Source organism: Protomyctophum parallelum (genome assembly GCF_964188405.1).
Source record: "Protomyctophum parallelum genome assembly, chromosome: 4".
In the NCBI taxonomy this organism is placed as follows: Eukaryota; Metazoa; Chordata; class Actinopteri; order Myctophiformes; family Myctophidae; genus Protomyctophum; species Protomyctophum parallelum.
This window is the reverse complement of record NC_139700.1, coordinates 56,103,307-56,126,032: the sequence shown is the minus strand read 5'-3', so window position 1 is coordinate 56,126,032 and position 22,726 is coordinate 56,103,307. Positions and strand designations below refer to the sequence as shown.

The window sequence follows — 22,726 nt, the reverse complement described above, 5'->3', positions numbered from 1 at the left end:
CAACAACAACATATTCTTTATATGTTTGGGTCTATAATCTTTAATATCTTTGTTTCTCCAGTAAAGAGATCTGCAGTGAGATTACGATAACGTTTAATATCTTTGTTTCTCCAGTAAAGAGATCTGCAGTGAGATTAAGATAATGTTTAATATCTTTGTTTCTGCAGTAAAGAGATATGCAGTGAGATTAAGATAACGTTTAATATCTTTGTTTCTCCAGTAAAGAGATCTGCAGTGAGATTAAGATAATGTTTAATATCTTTGTTTCTCCTGTAAAGAGATCTGCAGTGAGATTAAGATAATGTTTAATATCTTTGTTTCTCCAGTAAAGAGATCTGCAGTGAGATTAAGATAATGTTTAATATCTTTGTTTCTCCAGTAAAGAGATCTGCAGTGAGATTAAGATAACGTTTAATATCTTTGTTTCTCCAGTAAAGAGATCTGCAGTGAGATTAAGATAACGTTTAATATCTTTGTTTCTCCAGTAAAGAGATCTGCAGTGAGATTAAGATAACGTTTAATATCTTTGTTTCTCCAGTAAAGAGATCTGCAGTGAGATTAAGATAACGTTTAATATCTTTGTTTCTCCAGTAAAGAGATCTGCAGTGAGATTAAGATAACGTTTAATATCTTTGTTTCTCCAGTAAAGAGATCTGCAGTGAGATTAAGATAACGTTTAATATCTTTGTTTCTGCAGTAAAGAGATATGCAGTGAGATTAAGATAACGTTTAATATCTTTGTTTCTGCAGTAAAGAGATATGCAGTGAGATTAAGATAACGTTTAATATCTTTGTTTCTCCAGTAAAGAGATCTGCAGTGAGATTAAGATAACGTTTAATATCTTTGTTTCTCCAGTAAAGAGATCTGCAGTGAGTGAGATTAAGATAACGTTTGATATCTTTGTTTCTCCAGTAAAGAGATCTGCAGTGAGATTAAGATAACGTTGAATATCTTTGTTTCTCCAGTAAAGAGATCTGCAGTGAGATTAAGATAACGTTTAATATCTTTGTTTCTCCAGTAAAGAGATCTGCAGTGAGATTAAGATAACGTTGAATATCTTTGTTTCTCCAGTAAAGAGATCTGCAGTGAGTGAGATTAAGATAACGTTTGATATCTTTGTTTCTCCAGTAAAGAGATCTGCAGTGAGATTAAGATAACGTTTAATATCTTTGTTTCTGCAGTAAAGAGATCTGCAGTGAGATTAAGATAACGTTTAATATCTTTGTTTCTGCAGTAAAGAGATCTGCAGTGAGATTAAGATAACGTTGAATATCTTTGTTTCTCCATTAAAGAGATCTGCAGTGAGTGAGATTAAGATAACGTTTGATATCTTTGTTTCTCCAGTAAAGAGATCTGCAGTGAGATTAAGATAACGTTGAATATCTTTGTTTCTCCAGTAAAGAGATCTGCAGTGAGATTAAGATAACGTTTAATATCTTTGTTTCTCCAGTAAAGAGATCTGCAGTGAGATTAAGATAACGTTGAATATCTTTGTTTCTCCAGTAAAGAGATCTGCAGTGAGTGAGATTAAGATAACGTTTGATATCTTTGTTTCTCCAGTAAAGAGATCTGCAGTGAGATTAAGATAACGTTTAATATCTTTGTTTCTGCAGTAAAGAGATCTGCAGTGAGATTAAGATAACGTTTAATATCTTTGTTTCTCCAGTAAAGAGATCTGCAGTGAGATTAAGATAACGTTTAATATCTTTGTTTCTGCAGTAAAGAGATCTGCAGTGAGATTAAGATAACGTTTAATATCTTTGTTTCTCCAGTAAAGAGATCTGCAGTGAGATTAAGATAACGTTTAATATCTTTGTTTCTCCTGTAAAGAGATCTGCAGTGAGATTAAGATAACGTTTAATATCTTTGTTTCTGCAGTAAAGAGATCTGCAGTGAGATTAAGATAACGTTTAATATCTTTGTTTCTGCAGTAAAGAGATCTGCAGTGAGATTAAGATAATGTTTAATATCTTTGTTTCTCCAGTAAAGAGATCTGCAGTGAGATTAAGATAACGTTTAATATCTTTGTTTCTGCAGTAAAGAGATCTGCAGTGAGATTAAGATAACGTTTAATATCTTTGTTTCTCCAGTAAAGAGATCTGCAGTGAGATTAAGATAACGTTTAATATCTTTGTTTCTGCAGTAAAGAGATCTGCAGTGAGATTAAGATAACGTTGAATATCTTTGTTTCTCCATTAAAGAGATCTGCAGTGAGTGAGATTAAGATAACGTTTGATATCTTTGTTTCTCCAGTAAAGAGATCTGCAGTGAGATTAAGATAACGTTGAATATCTTTGTTTCTCCAGTAAAGAGATCTGCAGTGAGATTAAGATAACGTTTAATATCTTTGTTTCTCCAGTAAAGAGATCTGCAGTGAGATTAAGATAACGTTGAATATCTTTGTTTCTCCAGTAAAGAGATCTGCAGTGAGTGAGATTAAGATAACGTTTGATATCTTTGTTTCTCCAGTAAAGAGATCTGCAGTGAGATTAAGATAACGTTTAATATCTTTGTTTCTCCAGTAAAGAGATCTGCAGTGAGATTAAGATAACGTTTAATATCTTTGTTTCTGCAGTAAAGAGATCTGCAGTGAGATTAAGATAACGTTTAATATCTTTGTTTCTCCAGTAAAGAGATCTGCAGTGAGATTAAGATAACGTTTAATATCTTTGTTTCTGCAGTAAAGAGATCTGCAGTGAGATTAAGATAACGTTGAATATCTTTGTTTCTCCAGTAAAGAGATCTGCAGTGAGATTAAGATAACGTTGAATATCTTTGTTTCTCCAGTAAAGAGATCTGCAGTGAGATTAAGATAACGTTTAATATCTTTGTTTCTCCAGTAAAGAGATCTGCAGTGAGATTAAGATAATGTTTAATATCTTTGTTTCTGCAGTAAAGAGATCTGCAGTGAGATTAAGATAACGTTTAATATCTTTGTTTCTGCAGTAAAGAGATCTGCAGTGAGATTAAGATAACGTTTAATATCTTTGTTTCTGCAGTAAAGAGATCTGCAGTGAGATTAAGATAACGTTTAATATCTTTGTTTCTGCAGTAAAGAGATCTGCAGTGAGATTAAGATAACGTTTAATATCTTTGTTTCTGCAGTAAAGAGATCTGCAGTGAGATTAAGATAACGTTTAATATCTTTGTTTCTGCAGTAAAGAGATCTGCAGTGAGATTAAGATAACGTTGAATATCTTTGTTTCTCCAGTAAAGAGATCTGCAGTGAGATTAAGATAACGTTTAATATCTTTGTTTCTGCAGTAAAGAGATCTGCAGTGAGATTAAGATAATGTTTAATATCTTTGTTTCTCCAGTAAAGAGATCTGCAGTGAGTGAGATTAAGATAACGTTTAATATCTTTGTTTCTGCAGTAAAGAGATCTGCAGTGAGATTAAGATAACGTTTAATATCTTTGTTTCTCCAGTAAAGAGATCTGCAGTGAGATTAAGATAACGTTTAATATCTTTGTTTCTGCAGTAAAGAGATCTGCAGTGAGATTAAGATAACGTTTAATATCTTTGTTTCTGCAGTAAAGAGATCTGCAGTGAGATTAAGATAACGTTTAATATCTTTGTTTCTGCAGTAAAGAGATCTGCAGTGAGGAGATCGGAGGGAACATCGTAATGTGTCCGCTGTGTGACAAGAAATGCAGTTACTGGAAACTCAACTCCACCTGTAACTCGTCATGGGTGAGTCTGTCTGTCTGTCTGTCTGTCTGTCTGTCTGTCTGTCTGTCTGTCTGTCTGTCTGTCTGTCTGTCTGTCTGTCTGTCTGTCTGTCTGTCTGTCTGTCTGTTACTTGTCTGTCTGTCTGTCTGTCTGTCTGTCTGTCTGTCTGTCTGTCTGTCTGTCTGTCTGTCTGTCTGTCTGTCTGTCTGTTACTTGTCTGTCTGTCTGTCTGTCTGTCTGTCTGTCTGTCTGTCTGTCTGTCTGTCTGTCTGTCTGTCTGTCTGTCTGTCTGTCTGTCTGTCTGTCTGTCTGTCTGAAAATTAAGCTACGATGACTAAAACTAAGACTAAATATACTGACAATTTCGTCGACAAATAAAAACTAGACTAAAATGTTAGGAAGCGACTAGTGGACAAGAGATCGCGCTGCGACGCGTTGTGAGCTTGTAGATCGGCTATTTTCAGCAAGTATAAAATCTGCCATTACGACGGCATCAAGACCCGCCAAAACACATTTTAGTCGACTAAATCACCTGTAGATTTAGTCGACTAAAATTGCATGACATTTAGTCGACTAAAACTAGACTAAACACTAAGACATTCCAGGTGACTAAAATGTGACTAAAACTAAGTGAAAACTATTCAAGAGACTATATGACTAAAACTAAAATAGAAATTCTCTGCCAAAAACAACACTGGTCTGTCGGCAGCGGTGGGTCAGGGGGTAGAGTGGCCGGATGGTAACCGCAAGGTTCCCGGTTCGATCCCTACATGTGGGCTCCACCAGAGTTTAGTGTCAAAGTGTCCTTGATCAAGACTCTGAACCCCTGATTGATCCTGATGTGCTGGTTGGTGCCTTGCATGGTTTCCTCCGCCATCGATGGGTGAATATCACTGAGCAAAAAGCATGGAATACAGGAAACTCCCGTTAAACTTTCCAACAAACTCCAGAAAACTCCCGAATTGTACACCTGTATATTACCGTTAAAGCAGCAGCTATCATCGGCAGCACAGAACTACCCAGTCTCCACAACATCTACACCACTCGCTGTATGACAAAAAGCCCACAACATCATGGAAGACACCAGCCACCCCGCAAATGCCCTGCGTTCCAAAAAAACGCTACCAGAGCATCAAATCTCGTACCACCGCCCGTCTCAGTAACAGTTTCTACCCCCAGGCAGTCAGGCTGCTGAACAGCTGACCTTGAACTGTATTGCACTGTTTTGTCACTTTTTTCTGTTTTTTTGTCTTTTTCTTGCACTATAGATGTTTGTTTATGTCCTGTGTATGTAAGACTGAGGGCTGTATTTTGTGTGTCTTAAGTACCAGGTCTTATTCCCTATAACTTGAGTAAACTAAAGACCTGGAGGCGTGGTCAATGCCATTTGGCTATTCTGAGTGGCCAAAGAGCATTGATCACGCCTCCAGGTCTTTAGTTTACTCAAGTTAGGGAATAAGACCTGATACTTAAGACACGCAGAATACAGCCCTGATAGTGCTCTGAGCAAAATAATGTTCATTGTATTTATACTCTGTATCTATACACATGACAAATACACCTGAACCTGAACCGTATATTAACTGTAAATGCTGATAAACTTTACGGGCAAAATACAGTGCCCTAACTTGCCCGTTAGCTCCTCCTTTCACACAGTGAATGTAGGCTAATACAATGCACGATCTATGTTAAGGTGTGTGTGCGTGTGTGTGTGTGTGTGTGTGTGTGTGTGTGTGTGTGTGTGTGTGTGTGTGTGTGTGTGTGTGTTTTTCTCTCTTGCAGCAATCCCACATCTTTGACAACTCGGGGACCGTGTTCTTCGCTGTCTTCATGGGGATCTGGGGTGAGTGAGTTCAGCTTAGAGAAGCTGTGTGTATGTTGGAAAACTACAAGCAATGTTGACATGTGTAACTCTTGGGGTAGGGGGGGTTGTGACAGGGGAAGGGGGGGGGGGGGTCCCCCGTTGATTAACCCATTCTGACCTGAGATCAGATTCTACAAAATGTTCTTCTACATCCTGACAGTTTTCCATTCTGACCTGAGATCAGATTCTACAAAATGTTCTTCTACATCCTGATAGTTTTCTGAAAAAGCTATGTTTCTGTGTCAGTCGTTCTTCGATTTTTCAAAAATAGCAGACCTACAGGCTCGTAGAGCTTGTAGATCTGCTATTTTTATCTATAGCTAAAGCATAACATTATTGCTAAAACCAAAAGGGGTTACCGCCCAGAATGGGTTAATACAGCATCAAATTTTAACTACGTTGGATATTCAAAAATAGCTGATCTACAAGCTGTGCAAGGCACAAATTGTTCTTTGAAAAACAGCAACATTTTCTGAATATTTTTTTGAATATGTTCTTTAGATAAATGTTCCTCTTCTGGGGGTCCCTGGGGGTCCCTGGGGGACAACCTTCAGAGATGGGGGTCCCTGGGGGTCCCTGTGACACAACCTTTAAGATATAATGTAATGTGAGTTACTGAGTAGTAATGTGTGTGGTATGTGGTCCAGGGGCACCACCTGGTGGGTGGTGGTAGCAACTGCAGTCACTACAGTGAGACACAACCAAAGTGATTATTATTATTATTATTAACTTTATACGATTCTCATTCATTAAAACACTTCCTGCTTCCATGCAAGGAAGCTTAGAGAAGGAAAGGACATGGTGACCATGACACTTTCATGGAGCAAGTGTGGAACTATAGTGGCCTTCTGGAGTAAGTGTGGAACTATAGAGGCTCTCTGGGGTGAGTGGTCCTCTGGAGTGAGTGTGGAACTATAGTGGCCCTCTGGAGTGAGTGTGGAAATACAGTGGCCCTCTGGAGTGAGTGTGGAACTATAGTGGCCCTCTGGAGTGAGTGTGGACTGTGGAACTATAGTGGCCCTCTGGAGTGAATGTGGAACTATAGTGGCCCTCTGGAGTGAGTGTGGAACTATAGTGGCCCTCTGGAGTGAGTGTGGAACTATAGCGGCCCTCTGGAGTGAGTGTGGAACTATAGTGGCCCTCTGGAGTGAGTGTGGAACTATAGCGGCCCTCTGGAGTGAGTGTGGAACTATAGTGGCCCTCTGGAGTGAGTGTGGAACTATAGTGGTCCTCTGGAGTGAGTGTGGAACTATAGTGGCCCTCTGGAGTGAGTGTGGAACTATAGTGGCCCTCTGGAGTGAGTGTGGAACTATAGTGGTCCTCTGGAGTGAGTGTGGAACTATAGCGGCCCTCTGGAGTGAGTGTGGAACTATAGCGGCCCTCTGGAGTGAGTGTGGAACTATAGTGGCCCTCTGGAGTGAGTGTGGAACTATAGTGGCCCTCTGGAGTGAGTGTGGAACTATAGTGGTCCTCTGGAGTGAGTGTGGAACTATAGTGGCCCTCTGGAGTGAGTGTGGAACTATAGTGGTCCTCTGGAGTGAGTGTGGAACTATAGTGGCCCTCTGGAGTGAGTGTGGAACTATAGTGGCCCTCTGGAGTGAGTGTGGAACTATAGTGGCCCTCTGGAGTGAGTGTGGACTGTGGAACTATAGTGGCCCTCTGGAGTGAATGTGGAACTATAGTGGCTCTCTGGAGTGAGTGTGGAAATACAGTGGCCCTCTGGAGTGAGTGTGGAACTATAGCGGCCCTCTGGAGTGAGTGTGGAACTATAGTGGCCCTCTGGAGTGAGTGTGGAACTATAGTGGTCCTCTGGAGTGAGTGTGGAACTATAGTGGCCCTCTGGAGTGAGTGTGGAACTATAGTGGCCCTCTGGAGTGAGTGTGGAACTATAGTGGTCCTCTGGAGTGAGTGTGGAACTATAGCGGCCCTCTGGAGTGAGTGTGGAACTATAGCGGCCCTCTGGAGTGAGTGTGGAACTATAGTGGCCCTCTGGAGTGAGTGTGGAACTATAGTGGCCCTCTGGAGTGAGTGTGGAACTATAGTGGCCCTCTGGAGTGAGTGTGGAACTATAGTGGTCCTCTGGAGTGAGTGTGGAACTATAGTGGCCCTCTGGAGTGAGTGTGGAACTATAGTGGTCCTCTGGAGTGAGTGTGGAACTATAGTGGCCCTCTCGAGTGAGTGTGGAACTATAGTGGCCCTCTGGAGTGAGTGTGGAACTATAGTGGCCCTCTGGAGTGAGTGTGGACTGTGGAACTATAGTGGCCCTCTGGAGTGAATGTGGAACTATAGTGGCTCTCTGGAGTGAGTGTGGAAATACAGTGGCCCTCTGGAGTGAGTGTGGAACTATAGCGGCCCTCTGGAGTGAGTGTGGAACTATAGTGGCCCTCTGGAGTGAGTGTGGAACTATAGTGGCCCTCTGGAGTGAGTGTGGAACTATAGCGGCCCTCTGGAGTGAGTGTGGAACTATAGTGGCCCTCTGGAGTGAGTGTGGAACTATAGTGGTCCTCTGGAGTGAGTGTGGAACTATAGTGGCCCTCTGGAGTGAGTGTGGAACTATAGTGGCCCTCTGGAGTGAGTGTGGAACTATAGTGGTCCTCTGGAGTGAGTGTGGAACTATAGCGGCCCTCTGGAGTGAGTGTGGAACTATAGCGGCCCTCTGGAGTGAGTGTGGAACTATAGTGGCCCTCTGGAGTGAGTGTGGAACTATAGTGGCCCTCTGGAGTGAGTGTGGAACTATAGTGGTCCTCTGGAGTGAGTGTGGAACTATAGTGGCCCTCTGGAGTGAGTGTGGAACTATAGTGGTCCTCTGGAGTGAGTGTGGAACTATAGTGGCCCTCTGGAGTGAGTGTGGAACTATAGTGGCCCTCTGGAGTGAGTGTGGAACTATAGTGGCCCTCTGGAGTGAGTGTGGACTGTGGAACTATAGTGGCCCTCTGGAGTGAATGTGGAACTATAGTGGCTCTCTGGAGTGAGTGTGGAAATACAGTGGCCCTCTGGAGTGAGTGTGGAACTATAGCGGCCCTCTGGAGTGAGTGTGGAACTATAGTGGCCCTCTGGAGTGAGTGTGGAACTATAGTGGTCCTCTGGAGTGAGTGTGGAACTATAGTGGCCCTCTGGAGTGAGTGTGGAACTATAGTGGCCCTCTGGAGTGAGTGTGGAACTATAGTGGTCCTGTGGAGTGAGTGTGGAACTATAGCGGCCCTCTGGAGTGAGTGTGGAACTATAGCGGCCCTCTGGAGTGAGTGTGGAACTATAGTGGCCCTCTGGAGTGAGTGTGGAACTATAGTGGCCCTCTGGAGTGAGTGTGGAACTATAGTGGCCCTCTGGAGTGAGTGTGGAACTATAGTGGTCCTCTGGAGTGAGTGTGGAACTATAGTGGCCCTCTGGAGTGAGTGTGGAACTATAGTGGTCCTCTGGAGTGAGTGTGGAACTATAGTGGCCCTCTGGAGTGAGTGTGGAACTATAGTGGCCCTCTGGAGTGAGTGTGGAACTATAGTGGCCCTCTGGAGTGAGTGTGGACTGTGGAACTATAGTGGCCCTCTGGAGTGAATGTGGAACTATAGTGGCTCTCTGGAGTGAGTGTGGAAATACAGTGGCCCTCTGGAGTGAGTGTGGAACTATAGCGGCCCTCTGGAGTGAGTGTGGAACTATAGTGGCCCTCTGGAGTGAGTGTGGAACTATAGTGGCCCTCTGGAGTGAGTGTGGAACTATAGCGGCCCTCTGGAGTGAGTGTGGAACTATAGCGGCCCTCTGGAGTGAGTGTGGAACTATAGTGGCCCTCTGGAGTGAGTGTGGAACTATAGTGGCCCTCTGGAGTGAGTGTGGAACTATAGTGGCCCTCTGGAGTGAGTGTGGAACTATAGTGGCCCTCTGGAGTGAGTGTGGACTGTGGAACTATAGTGGCCCTCTGGAGTGAATGTGGAACTATAGTGGCTCTCTGGAGTGAGTGTGGAAATACAGTGGCCCTCTGGAGTGAGTGTGGAACTATAGCGGCCCTCTGGAGTGAGTGTGGAACTATAGTGGCCCTCTGGAGTGAGTGTGGAACTATAGTGGCCCTCTGGAGTGAGTGTGGAACTATAGTGGTCCTCTGGAGTGAGTGTGGAACTATAGTGGCCCTCTGGAGTGAGTGTGGAACTATAGTGGTCCTCTGGAGTGAGTGTGGAACTATAGTGGTCCTCTGGAGTAAAAGGTTTTGGGGAGCCCCTCTAAGCGGTCCCGTGTCCGTCCCCCCCACAGTGACCCTGTTCCTGGAGCTGTGGAAGCGCCGTCAGGCCCGTCTGGAGTACGAGTGGGACCTGGTGGACTTTGAGGAGGAGCAGCAGCAGCTGCAGCTCCGCCCCGAGTACGAGTCCAAATGCACCGACCGCAGGATGAACCGCATCACACAGGTAACCACCACACTGCCCCCTACAGGACAGCATCACCACACTGCCCCGCAATGTTTCCCAAACAGTAGGTTGGGATTCATGTAGCATGTAGCTCATGTTTACATGAACAATACAGGAACAATACAGGAACAATCAAAACAGATTTAAAAACAATACAGACAGGAATCAGGGACATCCATCACCCCCTGCAGCCATAGCCTGTTCAAACCACTTCCACGCCCCACGGCCGGGCAAACGCTATGCATGAGCATCGAGAGCAGCACCACCAGACTACTGAACAGTTTCTACTTGTCCACAATTAGACCGCTGAACAAGAGCTAGGACTGGTGACGCTGCACAGACTGAACTGAACTGGTCTCCTTTCAGTAGAGACTACTTTATGATTGATTGATTGATTGAAATATTTATTAACAGTTTGTAGAATTTACAGTACATTTTAAGCACAAACTCAATACAAAGACTGTTAACAGTGAGTGGACGACCCAATTAAGCATTGCACTTGTTTACAACAGGGTCCACATTGTTCAATTCATCAAAACATTTAGAGACATACAAATAGACACTTCTATGTAGTTGGAACTATAGTGGCCCTCTGGAGTGAGTGTCCTGGCACTGTCCAAAACTAAACTTAACCCGTTCTGACCTGAGATCAGATTCTAAAAATGTCTTCTATATCCTGACAGTTTTCTGACAAAGCTCTGTTTCTATGTCAGTCAGTTCTACGATTTTTCAAAAATAGCAGACCTACAAGCTCGTAGCGCGCCACTCGGTGGCGCGCTACGAGCTTGTAGGTCTGCTGTTTTTCAATAGCTGAAGCATAACATGATGCCGACACCAAAAGGGGTTCCCGTTCAGAATGGATTAAATGTCCAAAAAAAAGACTCTTACCTCCCTTTACACTGTTACGTAAAGTCCGTCCTCCATCGACATCCGAACTCCAGGAATGGAACAGAAGGTCTCTAAATCCAAAAGTTATAGAATCCAATATTCAGGGAAATAATCCAAAATGGAAAAATATGGCAAGACTTGGGGAAATACTCCTCTTGCTTCTCCAGTAGCCTGTCTGTCTGTCTGTCTCTCTGTTCACCCCCCAGTAGCCTGTCTGTCTGTCTGTCTGTCTGTCTGTCTCTCTGTTCACCCCCCAGTAGCCTGTCTGTCTGTCTGTCTGTCTGTCTGTTCACCCCCAGTAGCCTGTCTGTCTCTCTGTTCACCTCCAGTAGCCTGTCTGTCTGTCTGTCTGTCTGTCTGTCTGTCTGTCTGTCTGTCTGTCTGTCTGTCTGTCTGTTCAGCTCCACTCTGCACTGACAGAGTGAAACTCCCCAGGTGGGCCAAACATTGTGATTGGCCCATCACTCCATCAGCCAGGTGAGCTGTGGGCGGGGCTTCCCAATCACTGCCTGTTGCCATGGCAACACATGTATCTCACTGGCTTCTAGTCCAGCGGATAACTATAGGAAAAACTCAGAGAGTAGCAGACTGGTGGGAAAAGAGTAAAGTACATGAAAACAAAAAATACAACAATGTGACTCTGGGCACAGAGGTTACACTGTACTGTACTGCACTGCACTGCACTGCACTGCACTGCACTGCACTGCACTGCACTGCACTGCACTGCACTGCACTGTACTGCACTGCACTGTACTGTACTGTACTGTACTGCACTGTACTGCACTGTACTGTACTGTACTGTACTGTACTGTACTGTACCAGTCTGTACTGGTATGGAGTGGGTTCTGGACTGTACTGTACTTACAGTAACAGTAAGGTGTATACCGTACTGTAGGAGATGGAGTGGGTTCTGGACCTTACTGTAATACTTACAGTAACAGTAACGTGTACCGTACCGTAGGAGATGGAGTGGGTTCTGGACCTTACTGTAATTACAGTAACAGTAACGTGTACCGTACCGTAGGAGATGGAGTGGGTTCTGGACATTACTGTATTTACAGTAACAGTAACGTGTACCGTACCGTAGGAGATGTAGTGGGTTCTGGACATTACTGTACTTACAGTAACAGTAACGTGTACCGTACCGTAGGAGATGGAATGGGTTCTGGACATTACTGTATTTACAGTAACAGTAACGTGTACCGTACCGTAGGAGATGGAGTGGGTTCTGGACCTTACTGTAATACTTACAGTAACAGTAACGTGTACCGTACCGTAGGAGATGGAGTGGGTTCTGGACATTACTGTACTTACAGTAACAGTAACGTGTACCGTACCGTAGGAGATGGAGTGGGTTCTGGACCTTACTGTAATACTTACAGTAACAGTAACGTGTACCGTACCGTAGGAGATGGAGTGGGTTCTGGACCTTACTGTAATACTTACAGTAACAGTAACGTGTACCGTACCGTAGGAGATGGAGTGGGTTCTGGACATTACTGTAATACGTACAGTAACAGTAACGTGTACCGTACCGTAGGAGATGGAGTGGGTTCTGGACATTACTGTACTTACAGTAACAGTAACGTGTACCGTACCGTAGGAGATGGAGTGGGTTCTGGACATTACTGTAATACGTACAGTAACAGTAACGTGTACCGTACCATAGGAGATGGAGTGGGTTCTGGACATTACTGTACTTACAGTAACAGTAACGTGTACCGTACCGTAGGAGATGGAGTGGGTTCTGGACCTTACTGTAATATTTACAGTAACAGTAAGGTGTATACCGTAGGAGATGGAGTGGGTTCTGGACCTTACTGTAATACTTACAGTAACAGTAACGTGTACCGTACCGTAGGAGATGGAGTGGGTTCTGGACATTACTGTATTTACAGTAACAGTAACGTGTACCGTACCATAGGAGATGGAGTGGGTTCTGGACATTACTGTATTTACAGTAACAGTAACGTGTACCGTACCGTAGGAGATGGAGTGGGTTCTGGACATTACTGTAATACTTACAGTAACAGTAACGTGTACCGTACCGTAGGAGATGGAGTGGGTTCTGGACCTTACTGTATTTACAGTAACAGTAACGTGTACCGTACCGTAGGAGATGGAGTGGGTTCTGGACCTTACTGTATTTACAGTAACAGTAACGTGTACCGTACCGTAGGAGATGGAGTGGGTTCTGGACATTACTGTAATATTTACAGTAACAGTAACGTGTACCGTACCGTAGGAGATGGAGTGGGTTCTGGACATTACTGTAATATTTACAGTAACAGTAACGTGTACCGTACCGTAGGAGATGGAGTGGGTTCTGGACATTACTGTATTTACAGTAACAGTAACGTGTACCGTACCGTAGGAGATGGAGTGGGTTCTGGACCTTACTGTAATATTTACAGTAACAGTAACGTGTACCGTACCGTAGGAGATGGAGTGGGTTCTGGACATTACTGTATTTACAGTAACAGTAACGTGTACCGTACCGTAGGAGATGGAGTGGGTTCTGGACATTACTGTAATATTTACAGTAACAGTAACGTGTACCGTACCGTAGGAGATGGAGTGGGTTCTGGACCTTACTGTAATACTTACAGTAACAGTAACGTGTACCGTACCGTAGGAGATGGAGTGGGTTCTGGACATTACTGTAATACTTACAGTAACAGTAACGTGTACCGTACCGTAGGAGATGGAGTGGGTTCTGGACATTACTGTAATATTTACAGTAACAGTAACGTGTACCGTACCGTAGGAGATGGAGTGGGTTCTGGACCTTACTGTAATATTTACAGTAACAGTAACGTGTACCGTACCGTAGGAGATGGAGTGGGTTCTGGACATTACTGTAATATTTACAGTAACAGTAACGTGTACCGTACCGTAGGAGATGGAGTGGGTTCTGGACCTTACTGTAATACTTACAGTAACAGTAACGTGTACCGTACCGTAGGAGATGGAGTGGGTTATGGACCTTACTGTATTTACAGTAACAGTAACGTGTATACTGTAGGAGATGGAGTGGGTTCTGGACCTTACTGTAATACTTACAGTAACAGTAACATGTACCGTACCGTAGGAGATGGAGTGGGTTCTGGACATTACTGTATTTACAGTAACAGTAACGTGTACCGTACCGTAGGAGATGGAGTGGGTTCTGGACATTACTGTATTTACAGTAACAGTAACGTGTACCGTACCATAGGAGATGGAGTGGGTTCTGGACCTTACTGTAATACTTACAGTAACAGTAACGTGTACCGTACCGTAGGAGATGGAGTGGGTTATGGACCTTACTGTATTTACAGTAACAGTAACATGTACCGTACCGTAGGAGATGGAGTGGGTTCTGGACATTACTGTACTTACAGTAACAGTAACGTGTACCGTACCGTAGGAGATGGAGTGGGTTCTGGACATTACTGTACTTACAGTAACAGTAACGTTTATATACCGTACCGTAGGAGATGGAGTGGGTTCTGGACATTACTGTATTTACAGTAACAGTAACGTTTATATACCGTACCGTAGGAGATGGAGTGGGTTCTGGACATTACTGTATTTACAGTAACAGTAAGGTGTACCGTACCGTAGGAGATGGAGTGGGTTCTGGACCTTACTGTATTTACAGTAACAGTAACATGTACCGTACCATAGGAGATGGAGTGGGTTCTGGACATTACTGTACTTACAGTAACAGTAACGTGTACCGTACCGTAGGAGATGGAGTGGGTTCTGGACCTTACTGTAATACTTACAGTAACAGTAACGTGTACCGTACCGTAGGAGATGGAGTGGGTTCTGGACATTACTGTACTTACAGTAACAGTAACGTGTACCGTACCGTAGGAGATGGAGTGGGTTCTGGACCTTACTGTAATACTTACAGTAACAGTAACGTGTACCGTACTGTAGGAGATGGAGTGGGTTCTGGACATTACTGTAATACTTACAGTAACAGTAACGTGTACCGTACCGTAGGAGATGGAGTGGGTTCTGGACATTACTGTATTTACAGTAACAGTAACGTGTACCGTACCGTAGGAGATGGAGTGGGTTCTGGACATTACTGTATTTACAGTAACAGTAACGTGTACCGTACCGTAGGAGATGGAGTGGGTTCTGGACATTACTGTACTTACAGTAACAGTAACGTTTATATACTGTAGGAGATGGAGTGGGTTCTGGACATTACTGTAATACTTACAGTAACAGTAACGTGTACCGTACCGTAGGAGATGGAGTGGGTTCTGGACCTTACTGTAATACTTACAGTAACAGTAACGTGTACCGTACCGTAGGAGATGGAGTGGGTTCTGGACATTACTGTATTTACAGTAACAGTAACGTGTACCGTACCGTAGGAGATGGAGTGGGTTCTGGACCTTACTGTAATACTTACAGTAACAGTAACGTGTACCGTACCGTAGGAGATGGAGTGGGTTCTGGACATTACTGTATTTACAGTAACAGTAACGTTTATATACCGTACCGTAGGAGATGGAGTGGGTTCTGGACATTACTGTATTTACAGTAACAGTAACGTGTACCGTACCGTAGGAGATGGAGTGGGTTCTGGACCTTACTGTAATACTTACAGTAACAGTAACGTGTACCGTACCGTATGAGATGGAGTGGGTTCTGGACCTTACTGTAATACTTACAGTAACAGTAACGTGTACCGTACCGTAGGAGATGGAGTGGGTTCTGGACCTTACTGTATTTACAGTAACAGTAACGTGTACCGTACCGTAGGAGATGGAGTGGGTTCTGGACATTACTGTATTTACAGTAACAGTAACGTGTACCGTACCGTAGGAGATGGAGTGGGTTCTGGACATTACTGTATTTACAGTAACAGTAACGTGTACCGTACCGTAGGAGATGGAGTGGGTTCTGGACCTTACTGTAATACTTACAGTAACAGTAACGTGTACCGTACCGTAGGAGATGGAGTGGGTTCTGGACATTACTGTATTTACAGTAACAGTAACGTGTACCGTACCGTAGGAGATGGAGTGGGTTCTGGACCTTACTGTAATACTTACAGTAACAGTAACGTGTACCGTACCGTAGGAGATGGAGTGGGTTCTGGACATTACTGTATTTACAGTAACAGTAACGTGTACCGTACCGTAGGAGATGGAGTGGGTTCTGGACATTACTGTACTTACAGTAACAGTAACATGTACCGTACCGTAGGAGATGGAGTGGGTTCTGGACCTTACTGTAATACTTACAGTAACAGTAACGTGTACCGTACCGTAGGAGATGGAGTGGGTTCTGGACATTACTGTACTTACAGTAACAGTAACGTTTATATACCGTACCGTAGGAGATGGAGTGGGTTCTGGACATTACTGTAATACTTACAGTAACAGTAACGTGTACCGTACCGTAGGAGATGGAGTGGGTTCTGGACATTACTGTAATATTTACAGTAACAGTAACGTGTACCGTACCGTAGGAGATGGAGTGGGTTCTGGACATTACTGTATTTACAGTAACAGTAACATGTACCGTACCGTAGGAGATGGAGTGGGTTCTGGACCTTACTGTAATACTTACAGTAACAGTAACGTGTACCGTACCGTAGGAGATGGAGTGGGTTCTGGACCTTACTGTAATACTTACAGTAACAGTAACGTGTACCGTACCGTAGGAGATGGAGTGGGTTCTGGACCTTACTGTAATACTTACAGTAACAGTAACGTGTACCGTACCGTAGGAGATGGAGTGGGTTCTGGACATTACTGTATTTACAGTAACAGTAACATGTACCGTACCATAGGAGATGGAGTGGGTTCTGGACATTACTGTATTTACAGTAACAGTAACGTGTACCGTACCGTAGGAGATGGAGTGGGTTCTGGACATTACTGTAATACTTACAGTAACAGTAACGTGTACCGTACTGTAGGAGATGGAGTGGGTTCTGGACATTACTGTATTTACAGTAACAGTAACATGTACCGTACCGTAGGAGATGGAGTGGGTTCTGGACCTTACTGTAATACTTACAGTAACAGTAACGTGTACCGTACCGTAGGAGATGGAGTGGGTTCTGGACATTACTGTAATACTTACAGTAACAGTAACGTGTACCGTACTGTAGGAGATGGAGTGGGTTCTGGACCTTACTGTATTTACAGTAACAGTAACGTGTACCGTACCGTAGGAGATGGAGTGGGTTCTGGACCTTACTGTAATATTTACAGTAACAGTAACGTGTACCGTACCGTAGGAGATGGAGTGGGTTCTGGACATTACTGTAATACTTACAGTAACAGTAACGTGTACCGTACCGTAGGAGATGGAGTGGGTTCTGGACCTTACTGTAATATTTACAGTAACAGTAACGTGTACCGTACCGTAGGAGATGGAGTGGGTTCTGGACCTTACTGTAATACTTACAGTAACAGTAACGTGTACCGTACTGTAGGAGATGGAGTGGGTTCTGGACCTTACTGTATTTACAGTAACAGTAACGTGTACCGTACCGTAGGAGATGGAGTGGGTTCTGGACCTTACTGTAATACTTACAGTAACAGTAACGTGTACCGTACCGTAGGAGATGGAGTGGGTTCTGGACATTACTGTACTTACAGTAACAGTAACGTGTACCGTACCGTAGGAGATGGAGTGGGTTCTGGACATTACTGTAATACTTACAGTAACAGTAACGTGTACCGTACCGTAGGAGATGGAGTGGGTTCTGGACATTACTGTAATACTTACAGTAACAGTAACGTGTACCGTACCGTAGGAGATGGAGTGGGTTCTGGACCTTACTGTAATACTTACAGTAACAGTAACGTGTACCGTACCGTAGGAGATGGAGTGGGTTCTGGACCTTACTGTATTTACAGTAACAGTAACGTGTACCGTACCGTAGGAGATGGAGTGGGTTCTCGACCTTACTGTATTTACAGTAACAGTAACGTGTACCGTACCGTAGGAGATGGAGTGGGTTCTGGACATTACTGTATTTACAGTAACAGTAACGTGTACCGTACCGTAGGAGATGGAGTGGGTTCTGGACATTACTGTACTTACAGTAACAGTAACGTGTACCGTACCATAGGAGATGGAGTGGGTTCTGGACATTACTGTATTTACAGTAACAGTAACGTGTACCGTACCGTAGGAGATGGAGTGGGTTCTGGACCTTACTGTAATACTTACAGTAACAGTAACGTGTACCGTACCGTAGGAGATGGAGTGGGTTCTGGACATTACTGTATTTACAGTAACAGTAACGTGTACCGTACCGTAGGAGATGGAGTGGGTTCTCGACCTTACTGTATTTACAGTAACAGTAACGTGTACCGTACCGTAGGAGATGGAGTGGGTTCTGGACCTTACTGTAATACTTACAGTAACAGTAACGTGTACCGTACCGTAGGAGATGGAGTGGGTTCTGGACCTTACTGTAATACTTACAGTAACAGTAACGTGTACCGTACCGTAGGAGATGGAGTGGGTTCTGGACCTTACTGTAATACTTACAGTAACAGTAACGTGTACCGTACCGTAGGAGATGGAGTGGGTTCTGGACATTACTGTATTTACAGTAACAGTAACGTGTACCGTACCATAGGAGATGGAGTGGGTTCTGGACATTACTGTATTTACAGTAACAGTAACGTGTACCGTACCGTAGGAGATGGAGTGGGTTCTGGACATTACTGTAATATTTACAGTAACAGTAACGTGTACCGTACCGTAGGAGATGGAGTGGGTTCTGGACATTACTGTATTTACAGTAACAGTAAGGTGTACCGTACCGTAGGAGATGGAGTGGGTTCTGGACCTTACTGTAATACTTACAGTAACAGTAACGTGTACCGTACCGTAGGAGATGGAGTGGGTTCTGGACATTACTGTAATACTTACAGTAACAGTAACGTGTACCGTACCGTAGGAGATGGAGTGGGTTCTGGACCTTACTGTAATACTTACAGTAACAGTAAGGTGTACCGTACCGTAGGAGATGGAGTGGGTTCTGGACATTACTGTATTTACAGTAACAGTAACGTGTACCGTACCGTAGGAGATGGAGTGGGTTCTGGACATTACTGTATTTACAGTAACAGTAACGTGTACCGTACCGTAGGAGATGGAGTGGGTTCTGGACATTACTGTAATATTTACAGTAACAGTAACATGTACCGTACCGTAGGAGATGGAGTGGGTTCTGGACTGTACTGTACTTACAGTAACAGTAACGTGTACCGTACCGTAGGAGATGGAGTGGGTTCTGGACATTACTGTATTTACAGTAACAGTAACATGTACCGTACCGTAGGAGATGGAGTGGGTTCTGGACCTTACTGTAATACTTACAGTAACAGTAACGTGTACCGTACCGTAGGAGATGGAGTGGGTTCTGGACATTACTGTATTTACAGTAACAGTAACATGTACTGTACCGTATAGGAGATGGAGTGGGTTCTGGACAGGACCGCCTGTGACCTCCTGGCCAAAATGCTCCTGTGCTGGGCCTCGGTGGTGTTGTGGGTAAGGACACTACAGCACCCCCTAGTGGTGGAGGGTGAGAACGGCACGCCAGCGGGTTCTGAGCTGAGTCAGTGTGGGGGCGTGGCTATGCTGAGGATGATGATGATGATGAAGATAACTGCATTGATGTGTGTGTGTGTTGGACTGAGGCAGGTTCATGTTAGAACATACATGTCAAACTCAAGGCCCCCGGGGGCCAAATCAGGCCCGTGAATGAATTATCTTTGGCCCGCGGGATGATATTTAATTAGTATTAGAACTGGCCCTCTGGTATATTGCACGGACCACCATAATACTACAAGTCCCACAATGCACTGTGAGTGCATCGTCACGTATCGAGGGCCCGCAATAAGTGCAAGCATGCGTCTTCTCTTCACTATTGATCAGCAGTGAAAGGATATCACTTTGTGGTCAACTTTCAGCTATACCCCTCTCACCAAAAATGGCCCGTGTGTTGAAACACAGTCCGGCCCTCGACTTGTACCAATTTCTTTATTTTGGCCCACTGTGTGTTTGAGTTTGACATCCCTGTGTTAGAAGCATGACATGTGGAGGACACTGGGCTCCTGATCATGGTTCAGTTTGTCCCAAAACGTTGCTGTCCTGTTAACCCATTCTGACCTGAGATCAGATTAAAAAATATGTCTTCTACATCCTGACAGTTTTCATTCTGACCTGAGATCAGATTCTATAAACGTCTTCTACATCCTGACAGTTTTCTGAAAAAGCTATGTTTCTATGTCAGTCGTTCTTCGATTTAAAAGAAATAGCAGACCTACAAGCTCGTAGCGCGCCACTCGGTGGCGCGCTATGAGCTTGTAGATCTGCTATTTAGATTAGCTATTTCAATAGCTAAAGCATAGCATAATACTAACACCAAAAGGGGTTCCCGACCAAAATGGGTTTAAGAGCCCAGTGTGTGTTCCGATCAGCCTGTCTCTCAGTCTGCATGTGGTGCTGAGGTAGATAGACCTTTAACCAGCTTGACTGACCTGTCTGTCTGTTGCTGTCTGTGCTTGTGTTTTGCTTCACCGTCTGTAGGAAATGGAACCGTACTTACCAATAACAAGCAAATGTGCACGAACCGTCCTGTCTGGAGCCACCGTGCTGTTCTGGGTGAGAGAACGCTGTGTTTATTAAAATACATCGGGGTTATAGTGTAACCTGTGTGTTGTGTGTGTGTGTGTGTGTGTGTGTGTGTGTGTTAGATAGCATTTCTGTAGACTTAGATGGCATTTGATACAGACTTATAGCATGTTATGTAGACAGCACTATAATTGCATTGTATGTAGCCATAGCACGTCATAGTACATATGTATAGTATAGTATAGTTTATATGTATAGTTTCATTATATAGATATTCCACTGTTACTTTCTTAGCTTACGCATGTTTCATGATAAATGCTTTTTATGTGATCTATTCCCCTGCTTTTTGTTCTTGCTTAATTAATGGTATATTCAGTGATTTCACTTAATTCAAATATCACTTATTTTTTTGTTTTGTTTGTTGTGATAATCCTCTCTACTATAGAGTGTGCTGACCATATAAGGAGTTCCTCCCTGTCCCCAGTTAACCCCTGGGGGTCAAAAAACCTTAGGTTTCGTTTTTGGCTCTCTATCCTGATTGGATGAAAGGCTTTGGGTCCCACAGCCAAAAACGAAACCTAAGGTTTTTTGAGTGAAATCACTGAATATACCTTTAATGTAAGTCGCTCTGAATTAAGAGCGTCTGCTAAATGCCTAAATTGTACATTGTGTGTGTGCGCACAGATCTCCCTCATCATAGCGTGCATCATCGGGGTGATCGCGTACCGCCTGGCGGTCTACGCGGCGTTCGCCTCCATCATGAAGGATTCGCCCACCAACGACCTGGAGGTGGTGGGCTCGCTCATCACGCCCCAGCTGGCCACCAGCGTTACTGCGTCCTGCATCAACTTCATCATCATCATGATCCTCAACCTCATGTACGAGAGGGTGGCCGTCTGGATCACTGACATGGGTGGGTGAGACAGGCTGCCTGTCTGTGAGTCTGTCTGTCTGTGTGTATGTCTGTCTGTCTGTCTGTAGATGAAGTAGCTAGATGTAGCCAAAACACTCCCGACGCACCAGGCGCTATCCCGGATGTAGCTGAAGTAGCTAAACTAGGGGGAAGAACATTTCCGATGACGTCCCAAACGGAAAACAACATCGAATGTTGTGCAACAGACGCTCCCAGCCTGTGGAGCGACAGACGCTCCCAGCCTGTGGAGCGACAGACAGACTGTGGAGCGACAGACGCTCCCAGCCTGTGGAGCGACAGACAGACTGTGGAGCGACAGATGCTCCCAGCCTGTGGAGCGACAGACGCTCCCAGCCTGTGGAGCGATACGATGGATTTTGAGCGTCTGGGCGTTACTATTTGATTAGGACGGAGAACTCCGTCTATGCCGCTCAGGGTGTTAACATTTTGACCTTTAACCTGTGCCCTTTGACCTTTTGACCCCCCCCAGAGATCCCAAAGACCCACATGGAGTACGAGAACAAGCTGACGGTGAAGGTGTTCCTGTTCCAGTTCGTCAACTACTACTCCTCCTGTTTCTATGTGGCCTTCTTTAAGGTAACAACTACTACTCCTCCTGTTTCTATGAGGCCTTCTTTAAGGTAACAACTACTACTCCTCCTGTTTCTATGAGGCCTTCTTTAAGGTAACAACTACTACTCCTCCTGTTTCTATGAGGCCTTAAGGTAACAACTACTACTCCTCCTGTTTCTATGTGGCCTTAAGGTAACAACTACTACTACTCCTGTTTCTATGAGGCCTTAAGGTAACAACTACTACTCCTCCTGTTTCTATGTGGCCTTAAGGTAACAACTACTACTACTCCTGTTTCTATGAGGCCTTAAGGTAACAACTACTACTCCTCCTGTTTCTATGAGGCCTTAAGGTAACAACTACTACTCCTCCTGTTTCTATGAGGCCTTCTTTAAGGTAACAACTACTACTCCTCCTGTTTCTATGTGGCCTTCTTTAAGGTAACAACTACTACTCCTCCTGTTTCTATGAGGCCTTCTTTAAGGTAACAACTACTACTCCTCCTGTTTCTATGAGGCCTTCTTTAAGGTAACAACTACTACTCCTCCTGTTTCTATGAGGCCTTCTTTAAGGTAACAACTACTACTCCTCCTGTTTCTATGAGGCCTTCTTTAAGGTAACAACTACTACTCCTCCTGTTTCTATGAGGCCTTCTTTAAGGTAACAACTACTACTCCTCCTGTTTCTATGAGGCCTTCTTTAAGGTAACAACTACTACTCCTCCTGTTTCTATGAGGCCTTAAGGTAACAACTACTACTCCTCCTGTTTCTATGAGGCCTTCTTTAAGGTAACAACTACTACTCCTCCTG

At 44.1% G+C, this 22,726-nt stretch overlaps 1 protein-coding gene across 3 annotated transcripts in view; it reads left to right on the top strand.

Moving 5' to 3' along the window:
* LOC310857819 (anoctamin-5-like) overlaps positions 1-22,726 on the top strand; it is a 110,107-nt gene that overhangs the window by 67,032 nt on the left and 20,349 nt on the right. For 2 of the 3 annotated variants that reach the window (XM_083763745.1, XM_083763743.1), the window contains 6 exons: positions 3,588-3,693; positions 5,455-5,515; positions 9,773-9,924; positions 19,264-19,344; positions 21,115-21,343; positions 21,834-21,940. In XM_083763745.1, coding sequence (XP_083619871.1) covers positions 3,588-3,693; positions 5,455-5,515; positions 9,773-9,924; positions 19,264-19,344; positions 21,115-21,343; positions 21,834-21,940 — 736 coding nt within the window. Of the gene's footprint in view, positions 1-3,587; positions 3,694-5,454; positions 5,516-9,772; positions 9,925-19,263; positions 19,345-20,385; positions 20,461-21,114; positions 21,344-21,833; positions 21,941-22,726 lie in introns of all 3 variants that reach the window. The other variant, XM_083763744.1, reaches the window with a different exon arrangement.